Source organism: Astyanax mexicanus, chromosome 2, assembly GCF_023375975.1.
Source record: "Astyanax mexicanus isolate ESR-SI-001 chromosome 2, AstMex3_surface, whole genome shotgun sequence".
NCBI classification, from domain to species: Eukaryota; Metazoa; Chordata; class Actinopteri; order Characiformes; family Acestrorhamphidae; genus Astyanax; species Astyanax mexicanus.
This window is the reverse complement of record NC_064409.1, coordinates 63,828,478-63,849,512: the sequence shown is the minus strand read 5'-3', so window position 1 is coordinate 63,849,512 and position 21,035 is coordinate 63,828,478. Positions and strand designations below refer to the sequence as shown.

The following is a 21,035-nucleotide window of genomic DNA, read 5'->3' as shown; positions in this document are numbered from 1 at the left end:
GGTATATTTAAGGTATGTTTACTCAAGTTTGAGGCATATCCATATGTCAGCCCTCAGTCTGAATCTCATCAACAGCAAAAAACCTAAAATGTTAGGAGTCTAAGAATATAGGGGCCTCCTCATGTGATGGGGTTAGTCTTATCCTGTTTTGGTTCTGCAGAGCCTAAGGTAAGAGAAATATATATATTTTTTGTAAGCATTATTGTGTTATTAGCATGTTATTACAAGATTGTATTGTACTGTGTTGTATCTATTGTGCTATTACCGTGTCATTACTATTGTTATTGGAATGTTATTTTTCACTTTAACTGAACTATGCTAACCCAATAAGCATTATTATTTTAACTTGATTTTAACAGTGTGTATTAGATCATTTCCATGATCATATGCAGAAGAAAAGAAATGAGGTTCTTGAGAGACCCAAAATGGTTCTTCTACAGTATATTTAGCTCCAAAAAAGCCTTTTTTGGCAGCTTTAAGCTGAATAAAGTTCAGTAATGACAGAGTCTGCCTGCCTGGCTCCATGAAGCAGCCACAGACCCGGCGTCAAAGCCTGCTTTCTTCTAAACTCATGGAAATGTACACACACACACTGGCCATCAAAGGTCTCAGTAACACACACACACACACACACACACAGACACACCCCTCTAACCATCAGAAGCGAGTTCGGTACCACTTTAAAACAAGACTACCTTTATAAAGGGTTTATAAATGGTTTACAATTAGTTTATTAATGATTACTAATTAGGTTGTAAATGCCTTAAAAATCATTAATAATCAGTTATAACACATACATAGAAAGGGTAACAACGACCTGTTGTTTGCCAAATAGTGAACTCACAGCCATCTATATTGTTACCCTTTCTACATATGTGTTATAACTGATTATTAATTATTTTTAAGGCATTTACAACCTAATTAGTAACCATTAATAAACTAATTGTAAACCATTTATAAACCCTTTATAAAGGTAGTCTTATTTTAAAGTGGTACCGTGAGTTCTGCAGGGTACGTCACACACATACACACACCTTGTTCCGCTGTAAACACACACACATGCAGTCGTGATCCAGCCAAAGCTAATTACTTCTGCTGCCAAGTCCTGCTCTTTCTCTAGCCGGGATTACAGCAGGACTGGTGATGGAGTATGTGTGTCAGACAAGCCTCCGCCCCCCACTGCCCGCCCCTCCAGACCAAGCTCCTGAGGCGAGACCCTCAGTACATTTCCACCTGTAGCAAAATATTCACACACTACCGGAGGACGAAAACACCCCGGCGGACCGCTCAGCATGGAGTACAAACTTCCATGCTCTCAACTCAAGTGCAAAACTTCAGCTTTAAAAAGGTCAATCTGGAAAAGACACAAACACACTCACACACACACACACACACACACTCACTCACACACACACACACACACACACACACGCTCTCTGCCTCCTCTGGAGTACTTTAAATGAGGCTTCTGTGGTGAGTGAGCGTGCATTACTTCCACCCACGCATGCACACGTGAAGGCTCGCACAAAAGCAGAGCATTATTCAAATGCAATTTGGTGCTCAGAGCTCTAATACACTCAATTCAAATCATCTGCTCATCATCAGCCCTGTTACAACTTCATTAATGCAGCAGAATCCGCGCACAGATGGAAACTGATTTGAGAGCAGCTCGGTGGATTGTCTTCCAAGGTTAATGCAGCGCTTTGGCCAAAATTTGCATGCACACACTTTCTTCATATTCCAAATCTAGCAAACCATCAAAGCTTTGATTGGTATCTGAGGTTTGCTTCTTTAGTTTGGCACTGGAGCTACAAAGCTAATATATAGATAGCAAGTAACAATGTGCCATTTCGTTCTATTTCAGTGGTTTGGGTTCAGGGCAGAGCTGGGCATTTTTATTAGAACATGTATCAGCTTTTGAATCCCAATCCAGTAAAAAAAAAACTTTTTTGGCTCCAAGTGTTAAAACAAAAAAAAACAAAGCATGAACTTTGGGATTTCCGTGATTTATGTCTGCAAAAATCTGATTATTGCCTGACTCATATAAACATGGAGTTTCCCGATTTCCTGACTACCCAAAGTCATATAAACACACTGATTAGAGAAACTTTGCTTTAACACTTTACCATTCATATGGTTTAATTTTTTTTTTTTTAAGGAATGTTTGTTTTTATGTAAAAAAAAAACAAAAAACTGTGAAGGTACACAAAAATGCAGTTGTATTTTCCATCTTTTAAAGTGAGGTTTTGCATCCTCGTGTATACTGTTAGGGAACTTGAATGGATACCTTAAGAGAAATTTGATACTTATGAAAGCCTTTAGGGAAGACAAGACATTTTTCCAAAACATACTTTTCTTTATGTGATTGTTAAGGCCAACATAAAAACTTAAATTCAAACTTCTCAGAATGAATTAAGAGAGTTTATAACATATATTTAAAACATGCAAATGCAAATGTTTTAGGCACCTTTGGGAATTTTTAGTTAAGCTTCTTATCTGTGAAGTTAGTAAAACACTTGCATTACAATAAATACAAACAGCGAATTTTCACATTTAACATACATTTAACATACTGTTTTCCTTAAAACATCTCCTATTCTCTCTTAATCTAAGTTTAATTTAGTTATTTTTAGTTCTCATCATATCAACAAACTGGTTTGGTAAATTTGGTAAATCAGTTGAGCTGCTGATGTAACTGAATATGCTGATGGATGATGGAACATGCTGGCTGAGGGCATCCAGGAGAAATCTGGAACTACACTATACAACAATATCTTTTGTCCTGTGCTTTGACTGTCCATAAAACAATTCACTGAATGAGCATATGTAATGTTAAGGCATATGTATTTAGGCATATGTAATGTAATTATAATTATAATTATAATTATAATAACATGCTCACCTTAGGGGCTCTGTACATTACTGCCTGGCATGCTTCTTAAATACTTGAGTGTGTCCCTCTTATCAACTTTCAGTGAGCAGAAATGAAAGCCTGGCCATGGCAATAGGTAAGTGAGACACTGGAAAAATGGATTTTTGCTTGAAGGTCAGGATTTGGCAGGACAGATGGAACTACGGCACAACAATCCAGACCTTTCATTCAGCTTCTTATTCTGAGTTTGAGAAGGTGACAGCTACAGTGAAATGTAAGTGTAGCCACCTCTCCCCCAGTGCAACGTCCCCTTTCACATCAAACCGTGGCATATTTTTGTACGGTTGACAGCTGCTGCTGCTACTGGAGGCATTTCCAGCATTTTCTGAGTCTCCAAATGCAGGATTTACCCTACGAAAACTCATTTCAGTCCGGCGTGACCCTGATACTGCCGCAAATGGAAACGGGGCAGTGGTGGAGAATGCGGGCTCAATAGAGCCGGAGAGCCATTACACACGAGTGAGATTTCTCCCTTCACACTCTCTCACTCTCTCTCTCTCTCTCTCTCTCTCTCTCTCTCTCCCAATGTAACCCGTCTTTTTGTTCCCACTTCATTCTGCCTTTATGCTGAGCGGAGAGCTCACAGAATTGAAAAGAACTCTCGCCCCGGCAGCCATGCTATTTTAAACAGAGACCAGTCTATTGAGACGCAGGCCCTCCAGACAACTCTCCATTTCAGGCCTCCACCGCCACTCCAGTGGCTCCTCCTCGACACGGGGACGCTCGGAGAGACTGTTTTTCTCTCGCTCTGCCTGACTGGATTTCTCACAGTGCAGTGAAACTAGTCCATCAGCCACTGGGTCTACAGGAAATCACTTGGAATTCTGGACAGGCAGCAATTATTCACTGAGACAAAGGGCCACGTGCCACCTCGTCTTACCGATCGATCACACACCTCTGTGGCAGGATATCGAATGCTCTGCTACGTGTGTGTGTGTGCGTATTGGGAAGCTAAGGGGGGGAGGGGGTGCTAAGACTTCACTCCGCCAAAAGTGATCAATACGCTGACCCTGCGCCGAAGCCTGAGTACGCACACTCATAGATACACATAGTCCATATATACACTTCTGGCTGGGCAGCTAATTGTATTCCAGGCCCCTATCACCAGAGGGAAATTTAATTAGCGATTAGCCGCTGGCTATGCAATCTGATTAAAGCTACGCACATAAAGTAAGGGCTTCTAGATCACTAAGGGCAGCCCCCATGCTAATGCTACTTCATCATGAAGTGATGCCCAGGCCTCCTATTGGACATTTCCCTGCCGTGTCCATGGAGACCGCGGTCAGGGTGCAGCCGAGCGGGCAGGTCATTGCTCACTTCTACATTCAGAGAGAGGAGCGAGAGGCTAGGTCTAGCGAGCAAGGAGGTCAAACAGGCATGGACTGCTAACAGATAGGAGTGTAAAAATGCAGCAGTGCATCGCAATGCATCAACCTGAGGGCAGTAGCTCAGCTGCACCAGTAGGTATATGGAGCATTTGAATCTGATATGATTAACTATAATAATGTTTATATGCAAGAACATATGCTAAGTGAGGTAGCTAAACCTGTTCAAATATATCAGAATTTTTTCTCTGCTTTCCTTCTGGGTTTTTTTTTCTTTTAAATGCACCAGAGTGTCAGAGTGTAGCTGACTCTTAAAGGGAATGACAAGTGACACACTGATTGGTTTATTTCATGCTACGCCGAAAATACACCCATGATTAATTAAGAGAATTTGAGCCTTGCAAGGCATATTTTTTGCACCTTCATGATACCAGAGACACACTGTGAAGACACACCGACATGCCCTAAAAAAGGGCCCCCTGGCTTTGACTCTGCATAGATCTTATCTTGATACATATACAGGGTAATTCACAAGTCACAGGACACCCTTTATTACAGACACAAAATATATGGCGCCTTTTAAGATAGCAGCAATATTCACCTGTTATTTTCCCTTTTGTTTCGTTTCCCTTTCATTTCTGATGTAAAAAGGTGTTATGCAACTTTTGACTCATCCTGTATATATTTGAAGTAAAAAAAAATACATTACTCAGTCTCCTAGTCCTCTAAGTGATAAAGTTTTGCCTACTGATATGTTTTTATATGTCCCTCAAATTGTTCAATGCATTTTACAGGCTAGGTTTACAATTTTAATGTACTTAGAATACAGAATCATGAATCCAATATCACGTTGAATTGTGGGATATATGTACTGTTTAATGCTTTTACTTTGCACATTCCACTACTGTAAATAGTGTGTAAACAGATCCTCCAGTCACATTATTGTATTCAGTCTATTTTTAAAATTCTCAAATTCTCTCCAAAGTCATAAACGTACAAAGATGATGAAATCAAAAAGAATCCAAATGCGTCTGAAATTCTGGAACATTTCCCAAGCTCTGAGGAGGGAAGTTTATACCACTACTAACACACACACACACACACACACACACACACACACACACACACAAAAGTGGCGTTCCATAGCCTGACTCCCTGGATCTTTCATTTCGCAGTCACAGTGAGAGCCATCTTGATATCAACAATCTCACATTTACAGATTTCAACATCCTGGTTTATCTCAATTTAAACATACACTGGCCCTCTGGTGGAACAGCAGGAGATCAAATGTGCTGTTTACTCGTATCGTCTCGAGCCCACAGTCTGTGAAAATCTCACGCTACTGAAAGGCAAGCATCTTCACGGCTGGGCTTCAGCATGACCGCGGTCAGATTCACCACCATTATGCGCACAAGCTTTCAGGAGACCTTTGATGTAATAAAGCTTCACGCATTCATGAAGATACATGAGCAGTGTGAACATTGCACACTTGAGAAATGAGGCTCTTACTGAATGGCCCTCATTAACTGTAAAATGTGCCTCTTTTAATTAAATCAATTCACATTTAATCACATGTTTAATCACACATCACACTGGCCCAATTTGGCATAACAGTCAATTATTACTGTGCATGGTCATTTCTGAATGAACTGCTCTGAGCGCTTACTGAGTACGAGGCGAGGAGGCGGGGAGAAGGTCATGTGATGTTGCGTGTTTGGGGAAATGATAGATTAGCGATTAGCTGTTGTGTTTGTGAGTAAAGCTCTAATTCAGTAAGAACCTACTCAGTGAGGTGAAGACCTGGCGTGCCCTGGAACTTTAGCAGAGAATAACTGACGAGTATTAATACAGTTGAGTTGAGCCACCATGTCAGAGCATTTTCTTATGTATTAAAACTATAGCTGTAAACATTGTAAACATACTGTAAACATACAACTTCTACTGTAATCTTCCCTTCCCCCACCTAAAAGAATGACTGAGACGTATTGCAGTGCATGCGGTCCCTCCAGATGGCAACCCAACATACAAGTATATACTAGAATTTTAATTGACACCACCAATTAAGCAACCATACATGAGAGGTAGTGCTATAATGTGTAATATTGGCACTGCAGCCTCGTGCCCATGACCGCAGCACAGCAGTGCCAATATTACAGGTTATAGCACAGACCTGAAGTGTATTATTGCAATCATATCACAGTTCCATTATCTCTGTTTATTAAAAGATTTTGCATTAAAGAGGATGAAGAAATATGATCGGTTTGGTTATAAACAGATAAAATAGTTGCATTGCTGCTCTGCTTGTAGCTACACTGTAAGCACTGTAGCGCGGTTGCCTCTATTTTCGGAAATCTGCGAAAACCTAAGCTTACTGTAAATAAACGTTTACTCACCAAATAAACGATTTTAAGTAAAGAAATATGTGTAGATAACAGTCCAGTGCTCGTTTGACTTTGAAAGAAAATGTTTTTTTTTTAAAGAATTAAAATTTTGTTTACTTCAGTGCCCCCCAGCTTCAAGACCTGCGGAATTACAAGGGTCCCATTTTTTACATTCAGCCTAAAGTAAATATATATACACTTAAGCTTTTATAGTAAAAACAACTCTTAACCTGATATTGGTGGCTATTAATGTGTGTAATAATGAGTATTTTCTTATCGCTGGGCTAATTTATTTGTGTGGACCGCATCTTTGACTGCGCCGCCTATTGGAGACATGGTGTTTCTGCACTATGCCTATGGGATCCAGCGGCTCCAAGTGGTGTATAGTGACATTGCATTTGGCTTGTATTTTGTTTGTAAGTGCTGCATTGTTTTAGGTTAACTGTATGTGGCGTAGTAATACATGGAGAGCTTCAGTTACAGTGCATTACCGGCTAATAATGTCACTCATAAAACACCTCTCAGCCTCATCACATTGCAGGGTCAGAACTAACTGTGATATAATATAAATATGATTGCAATTTACATTTCTTCATTTTTTTATTTATATTTAAATATCCACTATAAAAACTTTTGTCTCAAGAAGAACTAGTGAGATTAATCGCAGTTATTCACAGATTATTGTTGTGATTAAATCAGATTACATTTTTTTTATTGATTAACACCACTACCTAAAACATTTGACAATCACTGAAAGCATATGATTTACAGAGCAGAGCTGAATTATGTTGGTGTGCGTTTTTATGGTTGAACACTGACCTGCCCCACATAGACCAGCAGCCTGGCGTTCAGCGGGCTCTCATCTGAGCTCAGCCAGAATTCAGAGTTATCATCAGAGGCCACTGCAAACTGAAAATCTCCTAAAAAAAAAAAAGACAAAGACAAAAGATAAATTAGGATGATATAATTTCTAGAACAAAACCTTAAATAGCTAAAATGAAAGGAATAGGAAAAAAGAAAAAAAATGTGCTTAACTTCAAATGTTCTCATGTAAAATATGTTTTAAATCATTTTGGACCATTCCTCTTTGCCCATTTATGTCTAATTATTACAAAATCCTGACATGCCCGGTGTAAAAGGCAAATTTCTGATACAAAATAAAAAATAAAAAAAAAACATAATTTATTCTACATGCTAAGTCTCTCTTTGTTAAAGTGTTCAGGTGTCGTAATACATTATTATACAGCTCTGAAAAAATAAGAGACCACTTAAAAATGAAGAGTTTCTTTAATTTGATCAAATTTAAAACCTCTGGAATAAAACCAAGAGGAAGATGGATGATCACAAGCCAACCAAACAAACTGAACTGCTTGAATTTTGTGCACCAAGAGTGCAGGCATAAAGTTATCCAAAAGCAGTGTGTAAGACTGGTGGAGGAGAACATGCCAAGATGCATGAAAGCTGTGATTAAAAACCAGGGTTATTCCACTAAATATTGATTTCTGAACTTTATGAATATGAACTTGTTTTCTTTGCATTATTTGAGGTCTAAAAGCCCTGCATCTTTCTTTGTTATTTCTCATTTTCTGCAAAAAAATGCTCTAAATGACAATATTTTTATTTGGAATTTAAGATGTTAAAGTGTTGTCCGTAGTTTATAGAATAAAACAACAATGTTCATTTTACTCAAACATATACCTATAAACAGCAAAATCAGAGAAACTGATTCAGAAACTGTGTGTGTGTGTGTGTGTGTGTGTGTGTGTGTGTGTGTGTGTATTTGAGACTGTGCAGGTGTGAGAGGGTAAAGCTGAGATTTTGTCATTGTGAACAGCAGCTGGTTTCAGTAACTGTATATTACTGGTGAGCAGTGATTTACTACACTCTACAGGAGCACAGGTGTAAGCAATCTATACGACTGCAGGTTCTGCTTGTATGAGTGTGTGTGTGACAGTGTGTGTAGTGTAGGGAAATTATTACCATCTTTATATGGATGAATGTAGCCAAAGATTCTCAGACCGTAGTTCTTCCATTTTGGAGCAACAGCCAGTTTCTTCACTATGGTTCTCGTCTGGAGAGACAGACGTGACGTAAATACACTGGTATAAACAAACATAATGTCTGTAGTAGTTACGTTATATGTTGCGGGTTAAAGTGAGGGTGGATAGGAAAAGTGGAGGAGAAAGAGAGAGAGAGCAACAGAAAGGAAACTACACTTAATAATACTCACATATTAACCCACACATTCATCCACTCTCATAAGTTAAGGATACTTTCAAATTTCTTGAAACCCCTTATTTCTTAAAATATTTTTTTTTATTTATTTATATGAGTACTTTATAATAATATGGGTTAGTACATAACTCAAACAGGGTTATTCACTGTATACCAACTCTACCTCTTCATAACACATTAACCCTTGTGTGGTGTTCATATTTTTGTTTACTTTGTTATTTGTATTTAATTCAGCAAAATTAAGCAATTTTACATTAAAATGCTTTACACATGCTTGCTTCACCCAAATTGCAAGCAATATAAACAGCTTACATGGTTAATATTTGCCCTTTACCTTTCTTATTTTACATTTCTTATAAAAAGTGCTACTCTTTTTTTATTAGTTTTTTAATGAAATGTAAAAGAAAATTAATTAAACTCAAGATATGAGTAGAAAATTGGATTAGTTTTAAATTTACAAATGAAGCATTGTTTATTAGCCCTTTATTAGCCCAAACATACTGTATGTAATATAAATGTGTGTGTGTGTTTGGGGTGTACAGTGTGTGTTTATCGAAAATGTGTTTTGATATATGTTTTTCACAAAAAATGAGCCAATGCCAATGAGTTTGAGTTAAAAAAAATATTTTTTTTGTATCATTTGATGAAAATGAAAACGGGTCCCACAGACCCAAACACCACACAAGGGTTAAAAGAGAACTCCGGTGTGAAATGGACTTTGGGTGTCCTTCCTCAGTGTAAATAAATGCACTGGGCACCACCTGCTACGGCAGGATGCAGGCTATGTGGAGTCTACGTATACAAATCCATGTCATGATCAATACCGTGATGGCGGCACCCAACATACAACATTTTCTACTAAGCTTCTTGTGCACTTTTTAAGTTATTAATGCCTCGTTTTAAATGTCAGGTCTCTCTGGATTCTATCAAGGAGGTGTGAAGATACTTTGAGCCTAGATAACGGTGTAAAAAGCGTTTTATCAGGGCAAATTATGCCCCGAAATGGCAATGGTAAAGAGTGCTGGGCAAAAAGCGCAAAATTGCTGGATGTCTGAAAGCTGCAGGAGAGCGGAGGTGGGCTATTCAACAAAGGTTAGTACTCTTTATCATGTTTTACTACACCAAGTCAGTTTTACACCTTAGTTCTCCTTTAAGAGGCAAGAAATTCCAAGTAATTAACTCTTGACAATTTCAGCACAGCTGTTAACTGAAAGCCATTCCTGGTGACGACCTTATAAATCTGACTGAGATATGTGCGTACTTTAAAGAATCTAAAATATAAAACATATTCTGGTTTGTTTAACACATTTTTGTTTACTAGATAATTTCATATGTTTTTCTTCATGTTCTGGATGAGTTTAGAATTTTCGTACAATGCAGATCATTTTAAAATAATGGAAAGCACCAAGTTTTTAGCGTGTTAAAACTTGGTGGTTGACTGGTATTATATTTACTTACAGGATAAAATGATAGACAGATCGATAGATTGAAAGATCGATAGAAACTTTATTTGTCTCGAAGGAAATTTAGGTATTTTATTATTATTAGTTTTTGGTATTTTTAGTATATGACCATTGTTACTGTTAAGCTCTCTAACAGGCTATTCAGAAATTGCCCTGCACATAACTCTCTCTCTCTCTCTGTCTCTCTCTCTGTCTCTCTATCACACACATACACACACGCAGACACGCACACACACTGTATTTGGTGTTTAAATGATACTCACGTGAGGGAAGAGAGGAAAATGCAGGTTCTTTCTTAGCTGAGCGACAGAGGAGCCGCACCAGTCTTCAAAAACATGGAGGTTAGCCTGACCTTTAAACTGAGAGAGAGAGAGACAGAGAGAGACAGAGAGAGGGAGAGAGAGAGAGAGAGAGAGAGAGAGGACTTTAAGTAAAGTTGGAACACTGTGAACCAAAACTCTTAAAAAAATAAAAAAAAAACTTCTGTAATATCAGTCTAAAACCATTAAGCACATTTATTTTGTGAGAGAGATGTGTAAATATAATTATTATTAAGAAGTCTTGATGTAAAGACTCTTAAAGCAATATTAATACTCTTTACCAATATAAAGATTCCTCAAATTCTTACATTTCACTTACAAATGTAGTTATTTATATAAAAAAGTCTTTCTTGTCAAATAGGCATTTGTAGCAGCTTTATTATTAAGAGTGTGGTGAGAGAGTGGGTCTGTGCACTGGGCTTTAGCAGGGCCTGGAGTCACACTAGCAGAAAACACCAACAAACAAAACCCAGCGTGGCAAACAGCAGCCGAGCGGCCTGAGCCCGGAGGCAGCAGAGGGGAGTGTGAATATTTCAGGCCCAGTGCACAGCTCTGCGTTTTACCCCACGCTTGAAGCCTTTGCAATTGATAGAGCGAGTCACCATTGATTAGCATTAGCTAGCACGCCCGCGACTGCATCCGTATGGACTGGTCTAATGTCTTTCCAATGTCAATTAAGCCAAATCCAGTAACCTTGACTGTGCCTTCAGCTCCATGTGTTTTATTCCTCAGCTTTCAGTTCCCTCCACTGCGCTGGGACTGGATTGTCTCTGACAGAGGAAGCCAGTCATAGGGAGTTATTGTTTTTTCTTCGCTGATAACTTGGCATTGATTCCTCCCTCTCCCTGCTGAGCTCCCCCAAATGAAATCAATGAGCGAGAATCAGACACACACTTCTTCAACGCGCCACACTGTCCACAGCGGCGGATACGTACATCACTCTCCATCTCTCTCTCTTTCTCTCTCTCTTTTTCTGCGTTATTTCAGTGTCTGCATGCAGTGCTGAAGCCTCTTGCTCTATTTCTGTCCTATCTTTAACATGTCATCCCCTCAGGGACCACTGTGCCAGCCCTGGATTTCAGTGTCGGGGGAAATGAATGTTGCCAACATACAGGAGGAGACGGAATTAAACTGCTATTTGTGTTTATACGCCTACATATGGGGATATTGGGAAAATATTACTTGTTTTTCTACAATATCAGGATGTGAGGTGACATTTACACTCTATTTATCCAATTGTTTGGAGACACCCTTTCTAATAAATGAACTTAGCTACTTGAACCCAAAAGTTGCACCTACTTCACTAACATCACACCTGTTTAGTCCCTTTAGATGAATTTTACCAATAGATTAGGTATTATTGGAGCTAATAATAAACATGAACATATAGACACCACACCTAACGGTAGATATGGGCCAGAAAAATACAGCTTTGGAAAAAAAAAAAAAAAAAAAAAAAGAGAGACCACTTCAGTTTCTGAATCAGTTTCTCTGATTTGGCTATTTATAGGTATATGTTTAAGTAAAATAAACACTGTTGTTTTATTCTATAAACTACAGACAACATTTCTCCCAAATTACAAATAATAATATTGTCATTTAGGGCATTTATTTGCAGAAAATGAGAAATGGCTGAAATAACAAAAAAATACGCATAGCTTTCAGACTTCAAATAATGCAAAAAAAAAAAACAAGTTCATAGTTAAGTTTTATCAATAGCTCAATATTTGGTGGAATAACCCTGGTTTTTAATCACAATTTTCATGCATCTTGGCATGTTCTCCTCCACCAGTCTTACACACTGCTTTTGGATAACTTTATGCCACTTCTGGCGCAATAATTCAAGTAGTTCAGTATGGTTTGATGGCTTGTGATCATCCATCTTCCTCCTGATTACATTTCAGAGGTTTTCAATTTGGTAAAATCAAGGAAAAACACCATCATTAAGTGGTCTCTTATTTTTTTCCAGAGCTGTATTTTTATCCTTAAAATCCTTTTCTTTACCTCAGGAATCTAAAAGAAATCAATTTCAGCATAATTTAAAACAGTGTAACATGACATTTCTGTAAAAACACAAAAAGACAGAGCCGCACACACATAAACCAGCAGGGATGGAATAGCCATCCAAAGCACAAGGACGATTTCCAGTGGGCCGCTCTGTGTGTGGGCAACAGAAAGAGCTAAAAATATTCAAGTATTCTAATTCTAATACTGAATTATGCACTGGTCAGCAGTATCCAAAGTGCATGGCCATTAGCCAATCATGGACATGCAGCCATATCTCCAACATAAACTGCAATCACAGCAAGAGCAAACAATACAAAAATACATTAGTTTAGTAATGAGTGCAATTCCTCCCATAATGTTACACCTATTGCTGACACATATGTGCAGATTTACACACACCCACACACACACAAAGCTTTTTTTAGTGCACATAGAGCATATAATAAACATGATCCTACTAAGTAGGAAGAGTTTAAAGCACTCTTGTATTAGGCTGTTTTCACTGGAATTGAGGTGCTCAAAGCGATACTTTTTGAATGAGTTAAAGATAAGGTGGGCCTCAGTTATGATCTTGTTGCTCCAAAATCTAGTATCTAGTAAAAATCTAGTAAAACATTTCACTGGACAGTAGAGACAGTTACTCCAACAAAAGCAGGATAAACTCTTTTTAAAACCCTTTATATTGAAAGAAACAATGCAGGAACAGGTGTTTGAATAATTTTGTCCATATAATGTATTTGAAATTTGCTAAACAATGCCAAAATATATTTGGAGGTGTTTAAAATGCCTAATTGAAAAAGATAATCTAGGCCTTTTAAAACACTTCATTATTCATCATTACGCTTCTGTAGTCTTTTTATTCAGTGTTCAGCCTGAGCTGCTGCCAAGACAACACAACTATTCTGATTCTGATTAACATATTCTGTTTACTGCAGAGGTGTGTGTGTGTGTGTGTGTGTGTGTTTATTAAAGATCCTCCTCCAACTACAACACCAAATCTGTCTGTCAGAGCACATCATTCCAAACCTACACCTTTTTTAACAGCGTTTCTCAAAGTGTGTGGCATGCGATCGGGAGAAAAATTGATTAGTAATTCAGAACCAGTGACTTGTGTGGCATGTATATTGTATATTGTGCAAAACTTTGTATTATAGTTTTAATATCCAACCAGAAGAACTGTACATAAACTGGGTCTCACATCAGACGTTCATTCAGATAGAAAGTCTAGGTCCAAGAAAATAAGAAGAGGCGATGCCACATGTGATGCGAATGACAATAAAATCTCCTTGAATCCTTCCAAAACAAAACAAGTGACAATAATCAACCTAATTTTTGATAGGAGTTAAGTTGACCTGTGTGTATTTTATATCTCTGTCAGCTGATCCTTTAAATTAAGATGATAGAGACACTGTTACTCACTAGTGCTTTGTGAATTAAAAACACCAATGCAACCCTGTTTTAAAAACATCCTGCAGTCAGTAATGCAGTGCTCTCACAAACTAACCTGCCATTCTTTATTAGCAAAATTCTGCAAAATCAACTTGCTTATAGGTCTTGCAATGTTTGATAACTTAAATTTAGTATATTCAAAAACATATTCATGGAATAATCTAGTGACAAAAGTAAAAAGTATATTTTCTTTTTACTTGCATACATAAACTATTATGATGAAATTATTTTAATGTAATTTTAACAATGTTAAAATTGCCTAATTTTTTTTATATTTTTACAGGTAGGGGAGAGTGAAAATTTGTGGGAACCTGCTTTAGGTTAGGGATGCCCCAATGTGGGAATTCTAGGTCAATACAGATATCCAATCTTACACATGTACATGTACACCTACTGATGCTGATGCTTTTTTTATTACCCAACCCACTAATTAGGAGGACTGCCCCCATCACTAGTGATGCCTCAACCCCAAGATGATAAAGACTAGAACATGCCTCCTCCAATACAAATGAAGTCCGCCTCCACTTCTTTTCTGAAGCATTGTAAAGTAGCATCACAGCATGTTTGGAGAAAAGTGCAGCGACTCGGTTCCGATACATCAGCTCACAGACTCCTTGTGCTGATCGACATCACCCTTTTGGAGTGATGTGGAGAGAGAGAGCACCATCTACTGTACCCACCCAGAGAGAGCAAGGCCAATTTTGCTCTAGGTTGCCGAAGGCAAGCGACATGAACAGGATTCAAACCGGCAAACTCCTGATCATAGTGGTAGCACCTTAGTCTGGACTATTTGGGGCCCCGGTATAAACATTTATAACTTACAGAGAGAATAGACACCCCAGTAAAACTTTATAACTGTACAATTAATAATAATAAAAAAAATAATAATAAACAGATTTAAATGAAGGAATTTTAAAGTATCATGGCCTGTGGTGGCCATTTGTAGTAGCATGGCCAGTGTAGCTTGGTGTATTTCCGGGATACAAATACATTAGCATGTATTGGTTTGAAATATTGGCCAAGTGCTGATGATTCTTTTAAAAAAAGAAAATCGATCAAAACCTATATAATTCTGATATTATCATGCAACCCTACTTCAGATCTAGGTGAAACAACACATTCACCTAAATTCACCACCTCTCTCTCTCTCTCTCTCTCTCTCTCTCTCATGCACACACACACACATAAACACACACAGCAGAGACAGAGAGAGAGAGAGAGAGAGAGAGAGAGAGAGGATCGCTCCTTATCCTCTGTGCCTCAGTCTAGGCCATGCTCTGGTGTGATTCATTGGCCGGCTGGCTGGCAGCGGGGTTGTGTTGGGGTTATGGATGGTTTAGTCTCTCTCAGGCTATTCAGGCTAATGTTACAGTGTGTGTTGCTGGTTGGTAAAGCTGAAAGCTCTGAGGACATGCCAGCTCCTAATGACCCTAATGTCCCTGCAGAGCACAGACCAAAGTCATTCCACCTGCACTCCACTTACACACACACACACACACACACGCACACACAAATAAACACACACACACACACACACACACACACACACAAACACACACACACAAAAAGAGATAGAGAGAGCACACGCTCCCTCAGCATGAAGCCAGCATGGTTTCATACACAATCTGCAAGAGTAGCTTGTCTGCTTGTTCACACAGCTTGTTGACACTGCCGGTCACGATCATTTCCACCTACTGTGGGTGGACTGAGGAATGTTAAATGCATCTGGCACCAACTATCAGGGTTCCCACGCTCAGTATTCAACGCTCAAAAACAAGATACACCTCATAATGTATACAGGTGTGGGCATTCCAAAACTTTCTGATAAAGACACACTTTATAATCCTTTTTCATACTGTTATCCCATGACTTCTGACACTATACAAAATAGACTTTAATATAATATTCTTGTTTCTAACTACATTTTAACATATTAATGAAGACATGCAAATCTTTCAAGCAAATCATATGTACTGTCACTGTCGGAACAAAACCTTGTACCTTCAAAGTGGCAACATGGAAAGTGGAAACAAGAGCATGCCCATGGTTTAGCTGTTTTTGCTTTTATAAGCTCTTCATTCACATGAATAAATGTTTAATGTATACAGTGTATAGAAGAAGAAGAAGAAGAAGAAGAAGGAGAAGAAGAAGAAGAAGAAGAAGGAGAAGAAGAAGAAGGCGCCTTTCAGGGATCCACAGAATACTGACATTATAGCAATTTATTTTTTTCATCTGGATTAGTCATTCATTCTTAAATAAAAAGACTGAATAATATACTGTATATGTTGGTTTATGCTGGTATATCAGCTGGGATGTACATATTAATAATCAATAAATAATCTCTAAGTTTTTCCCATTTTCTTCCCAAGTTGGAAGCTCCCACACTATGATGGTGAACACTAGCAGATGCCCCCTCAGATACATATGAAGTGAGGCACCGCCTCTTTTCCAGCTGCCGCTGATGTATCATTACTAGGTACCCAGTGCACTTGGAGGAAAGCACAGTGCCCCAGCTCTGATACATCAGCTAACAGACGCCTGTACTGACTGACATCACAGTGTCACAGAGTAATATGTGGAGAGAGAGAAAAACACCATCTATCCACCTACAGGGAGCAAGGCTCATTAAGCTCTCTCAGACTCTGGCTGCTGAAGGCAAGCAGCATGACCCAGGAGTTAAACGGGAGATCCTCAGATCATAGTGGTAGCGTTAAATTGCAGTCTTGTAACTAGTAGTACTTTTCGGTTACTGACCTGGGTATTGATCCCACAACCCTTAATATGATCAATACCCAGCTCTCAACCAAGCTACTGACTAATCCACCATAAATATACAGGGGTTGAACAATGAAACGGAAACACCTAGTTTTGAGGTTGAGCTGCACGTTGAATTCTGCCGTGATTTGGGCAGCCATGGTTTTATGTTTTTTGGATACAATCCGGGTTAACACCCGAGCATCCCTTTCAGACAGCTTCCTCCTACAGCATCCACAGTTAATCCTGTTGGATGTGGTTGGTCCTTCTTGGTGGTATGCTGACATTACCCTGGATACCATGGCTCTTGATACATCACAACGACTTGCTGTCTTGGTCACAGATGCACCAGCAAGACGTGCACCAACAATTTGACCTTTTTTAAACTCTGGTATGTCACCCATAATGTTGTGTGCATTGCAATATTTTGAGTAAAACTGTGCTCTTACCCTGCTAATTGAACCTTCACACTCTGCTCTTACTGGTGCAATGTGCAATTAATGAAGATTGGCCAACAGGCTGCTCCAATTTAGCCATGAAACCTCCCACACTAAAATGACAGGTGTTTCAGTTTTATTGTCCAACCCCTGTAGATGCATACACAAAAGAATTCCACTGACTCATCCTGATTAGTGTCCTACAAGTACAGAACAAAAGTTCTTGAACTGAAGATCTTTTATACTTTCAGATTTACGTCATGCGTGTATTAAAACAGCCTCAACAAAACAAATATGGCTGAATGTTTTTGTTGCTATATTCAGCTACAGAACTGTGCTGATGAACGTAGCACAGGGGTCTGCTACTGTTGTCTGCCTGGAGCTTTCATCATTACCAGGTGCATCTTCTGGGTAAAGGTGGTAGAGCATTGCTCTCATAGAGAAAATCCCCAGCCATTTGTCAGGAGACTCTGAGACACAGTGTGCACACTCTCACTCTCTCTCTTTCACCAGATGCAGGTTCTATATTTAGCTCTACGGCGCTTCAACTGTAGCATGTGTGTATGTGTGTGTGTGTGTGTATGTATGTCGTGATGCACTAAAGCTCTTTGAAAGGTGTTGTCTACAAGCATGATCACAGCAGACCAACAAGAAAAACAGAAGAACAGAGACATTCATATTTATAAAGAGAATTTGTTGAGAAATATACAAATCAGCAATGCGCTCTGCAGGAGCTTCTTCTCTATATACAGGTGTCAGCCCACAGGATTGTCTTACATAACATATACATATATTGCTTTACTCAAAGCTGAGAAATAGACTAATACCTTGTCCAGATAGACTTCACTCATGCTGAGTTTCCACTTTGGAAATGGAATACAGTATTACATCCATCTGGCACCAACTATCAGGGTTCCCACGCTCAGTGTTAAACTCCACTCCAAAACAAGATAACACCTCGTAACGTATACACAGATGTGTGTATTCCTAAACTTTCTGATAAAGAAAGACTTTATGATCCTTTACATACTGTTATCCCATGACTTCTGACAGTCTACATAATAGACTTTAATATAATTTTCTTGTTTATAACTACATTTGAACATATTACTGAAGACATGCAAGTTTTGCAAGCAAATTATATGTACTGTCACTGTCGGAACATAACCTTGTATCTCAAAAATGGCATCTCTCCTAGCAACCCTAGTGGAAACAAGAGCATGGCCCCATACAAGTTTTAGCTTTTGTTTTTGCTGTTATAAGCTCTTCATGAACATGAATAAATATTTGATGTACACAGTATATAGAAGAAGAAAAAGGTGAAGGTATACAGGGTATAGGGTATAGAAGAAGATATGTAAGGCATAGGAGAAGAAGGAATAAAAGAAGAAGGTATACACAGGATTGACTTACATAACATACACTGCTTTCCACATAAAGCTGAGAAATCGACTAACACATCATCCAGATAGACTTCACTAATGCTGAATTTCATTCACCTCAGAGATCACATGTCAGAGCTGGAAATGGCATTACATCTGAGTTGATAAAGTTCCAGTTAAACATTGATGACAATGTTTAACTGGAAGACATAAGACAGTAGACATAAGACAGTGATGTCTTATGTTTTTGTGCCAGGTAATTCATGTTAGAATTGTCATAGATGACTGATTTAAAAAGACACTAATAGACAGAAGTGATAATAAACTGTACACTGTAAACTGTACTCCTTTAACTAGTGTTAATGTGCAATGTAGCCATTTTGGATTCTAAATCCTGCCCTTTATGAGTTGGTTTACTTTTTGGACATCTGAGTTCATTGGAACATAAAGGTTAACAACAATAATTATTTTGTATTATTATTTGTAATTTTCTAACCTCACTTGTTCAAAAGTCAAATTATTTTGAATAGCTATTTTACATTGAAAGGGAAATACAGTCTACAGCTCTGGAAAACAGAGACCACTTAAAAATTATGAGTTTCTTTGATTTTACCAAATTGAAAACCTCTGGAATGTAATCAAGAGGAAGATGGATGATCACAAGACATCAAACCAGGCTGAACTACTTGAATTTTTGCACCAGGTGATGCATAAAATTATCCAAAAGCAGTGTGTAAGACTGGTGGAGGAGACCATGGCCAGATGCATTTTCATTATTTGAGGTCTGAAAGCTCTGCACCCTTTTTTTTATTTCAGCCATTTCCCATTTTCTGCAAATAAATGCTCTAAATGACAATATATTTATATGGAATTTGGGAGAAATGTTGTCTGTAGTTTATAGAATAAAAGTACAACGTTCATTTTACTCAAACATAAACCTATAAATGGCAAAATCAGAGAAAAATATTTTTTTCCCAGAGCTGTACACTGACCCAAGGTCAGAGAGAAGAATCTTCAAAATAACCTTCCTCTAATCCCTCTCTGACTGAGTTTGTGTCTTTAAATGTATTTAAAGTATACATCCACTCTTTAGAATCAGTTGATCTCTCGTCTTTAGTGTTAATAGGGCCGATAATAAGGAATGCAGAGGCTGGGCTTAATGAGTCATGAGTAGGGTAGAAAGTAGGGCTCTGTTTTACAAGATCCTTGAGTACAAAAACACTTTAATACATTGGTTTTAGCCCTGAATTGCTATATCTGTACAGTGTAGGTCTGCCATTGAGTTCTGCCATTGAATATCTGTCTTGTTAAATGTGCAGTTAGATACACTGGGCTGAACACAGTTTTAAAAAATGGGTAATTGTACTTTATTTGAACCCAGCACAGTTTAAAACTGTTCAAAACATCATACAGAGCATTATTCTCATCAAAGCAGCAACATGGTGTAGTCAATCAGGTGTGTAAATTAAACTTGAAATGTGCTTAATCACCTTTGCTCCCACATCTTTTCCGTCTTGAATTTTTAGGTAAAAAAGCGTAACAGTGTTTAAATGAGCCTTTACTGCAGTGCTAATACACAATAAATAAAAACAACTTTAATTTCATATTCTGTTAAGTATTTGTCAAGGAAGTGAATGCATAAGAGACAAAAATAATGAATATATCAAAAACACATTGTGAATTATCATACCGTCCAAAAACAAATCCGAAATGACCTTGACTTTACCCATTGCGGATGTGTGTTAAGTCCTATAGCTCAGCAGCATGTCTATAGCATTAACGCTCCCCCACAGCTCAGATACATCAGCCACCTGTCCTACGCATAACCGCCCACATGCCATGATGAAATCACGTTCTCTAAAAACAGGTTGCCAGGTGACATAGACAAATGGGTCTCCACTCTTCAGAATGACAAGCCATCGCACCATTTGTCACCAATAATCCCTGTGGGATGAGGTGTGTGTGACGTGACAAGCTCGACAATCACACATCTGTGGGCATCTAATGCACGCCTGCTCCCAAGGGACAAACCACCACGGCATTTTAACAAGCACCCTCCGCCATAAACACGCCACCATGAAGCGCACAATGAGCAAGATGCGCCGGAGCAGATGAGCTGATGGAGAAGATGAGCTTGTGACTGTGAGACTGAACGATAGACGATGACGAACAGACATCAGCACATCAGACATCTTCACGTCACCTTTTCACCCCCGCAGTAATCAGTGCCCGGCGGAGAGCCGCAGCACACCTCGCATTCACCTTGATTACCTAACGCTCTATAATAGCTGCAGACAACTGCTGTCTGGATACTCTTTAAAAAGCAGATGAAAAAAAAAGAAAGAAAGAA

At 38.6% G+C, this 21,035-nt stretch overlaps 1 protein-coding gene across 1 annotated transcript in view; it reads right to left on the bottom strand.

The window, feature by feature from the left end:
* b4galnt4a (beta-1,4-N-acetyl-galactosaminyl transferase 4a) overlaps window positions 1-21,035 on the bottom strand; it is a 289,838-nt gene that overhangs the window by 147,217 nt on the left and 121,586 nt on the right. The window contains exons 4-6 of the mRNA XM_022672115.2: window positions 10,600-10,695; window positions 8,619-8,709; window positions 7,458-7,558 (exon numbers count right to left, since the gene is read on the bottom strand). Of these exons, the coding sequence (XP_022527836.2) occupies window positions 7,458-7,558; window positions 8,619-8,709; window positions 10,600-10,695 (288 nt within the window). The remainder of the gene's footprint in view (window positions 1-7,457; window positions 7,559-8,618; window positions 8,710-10,599; window positions 10,696-21,035) is intronic.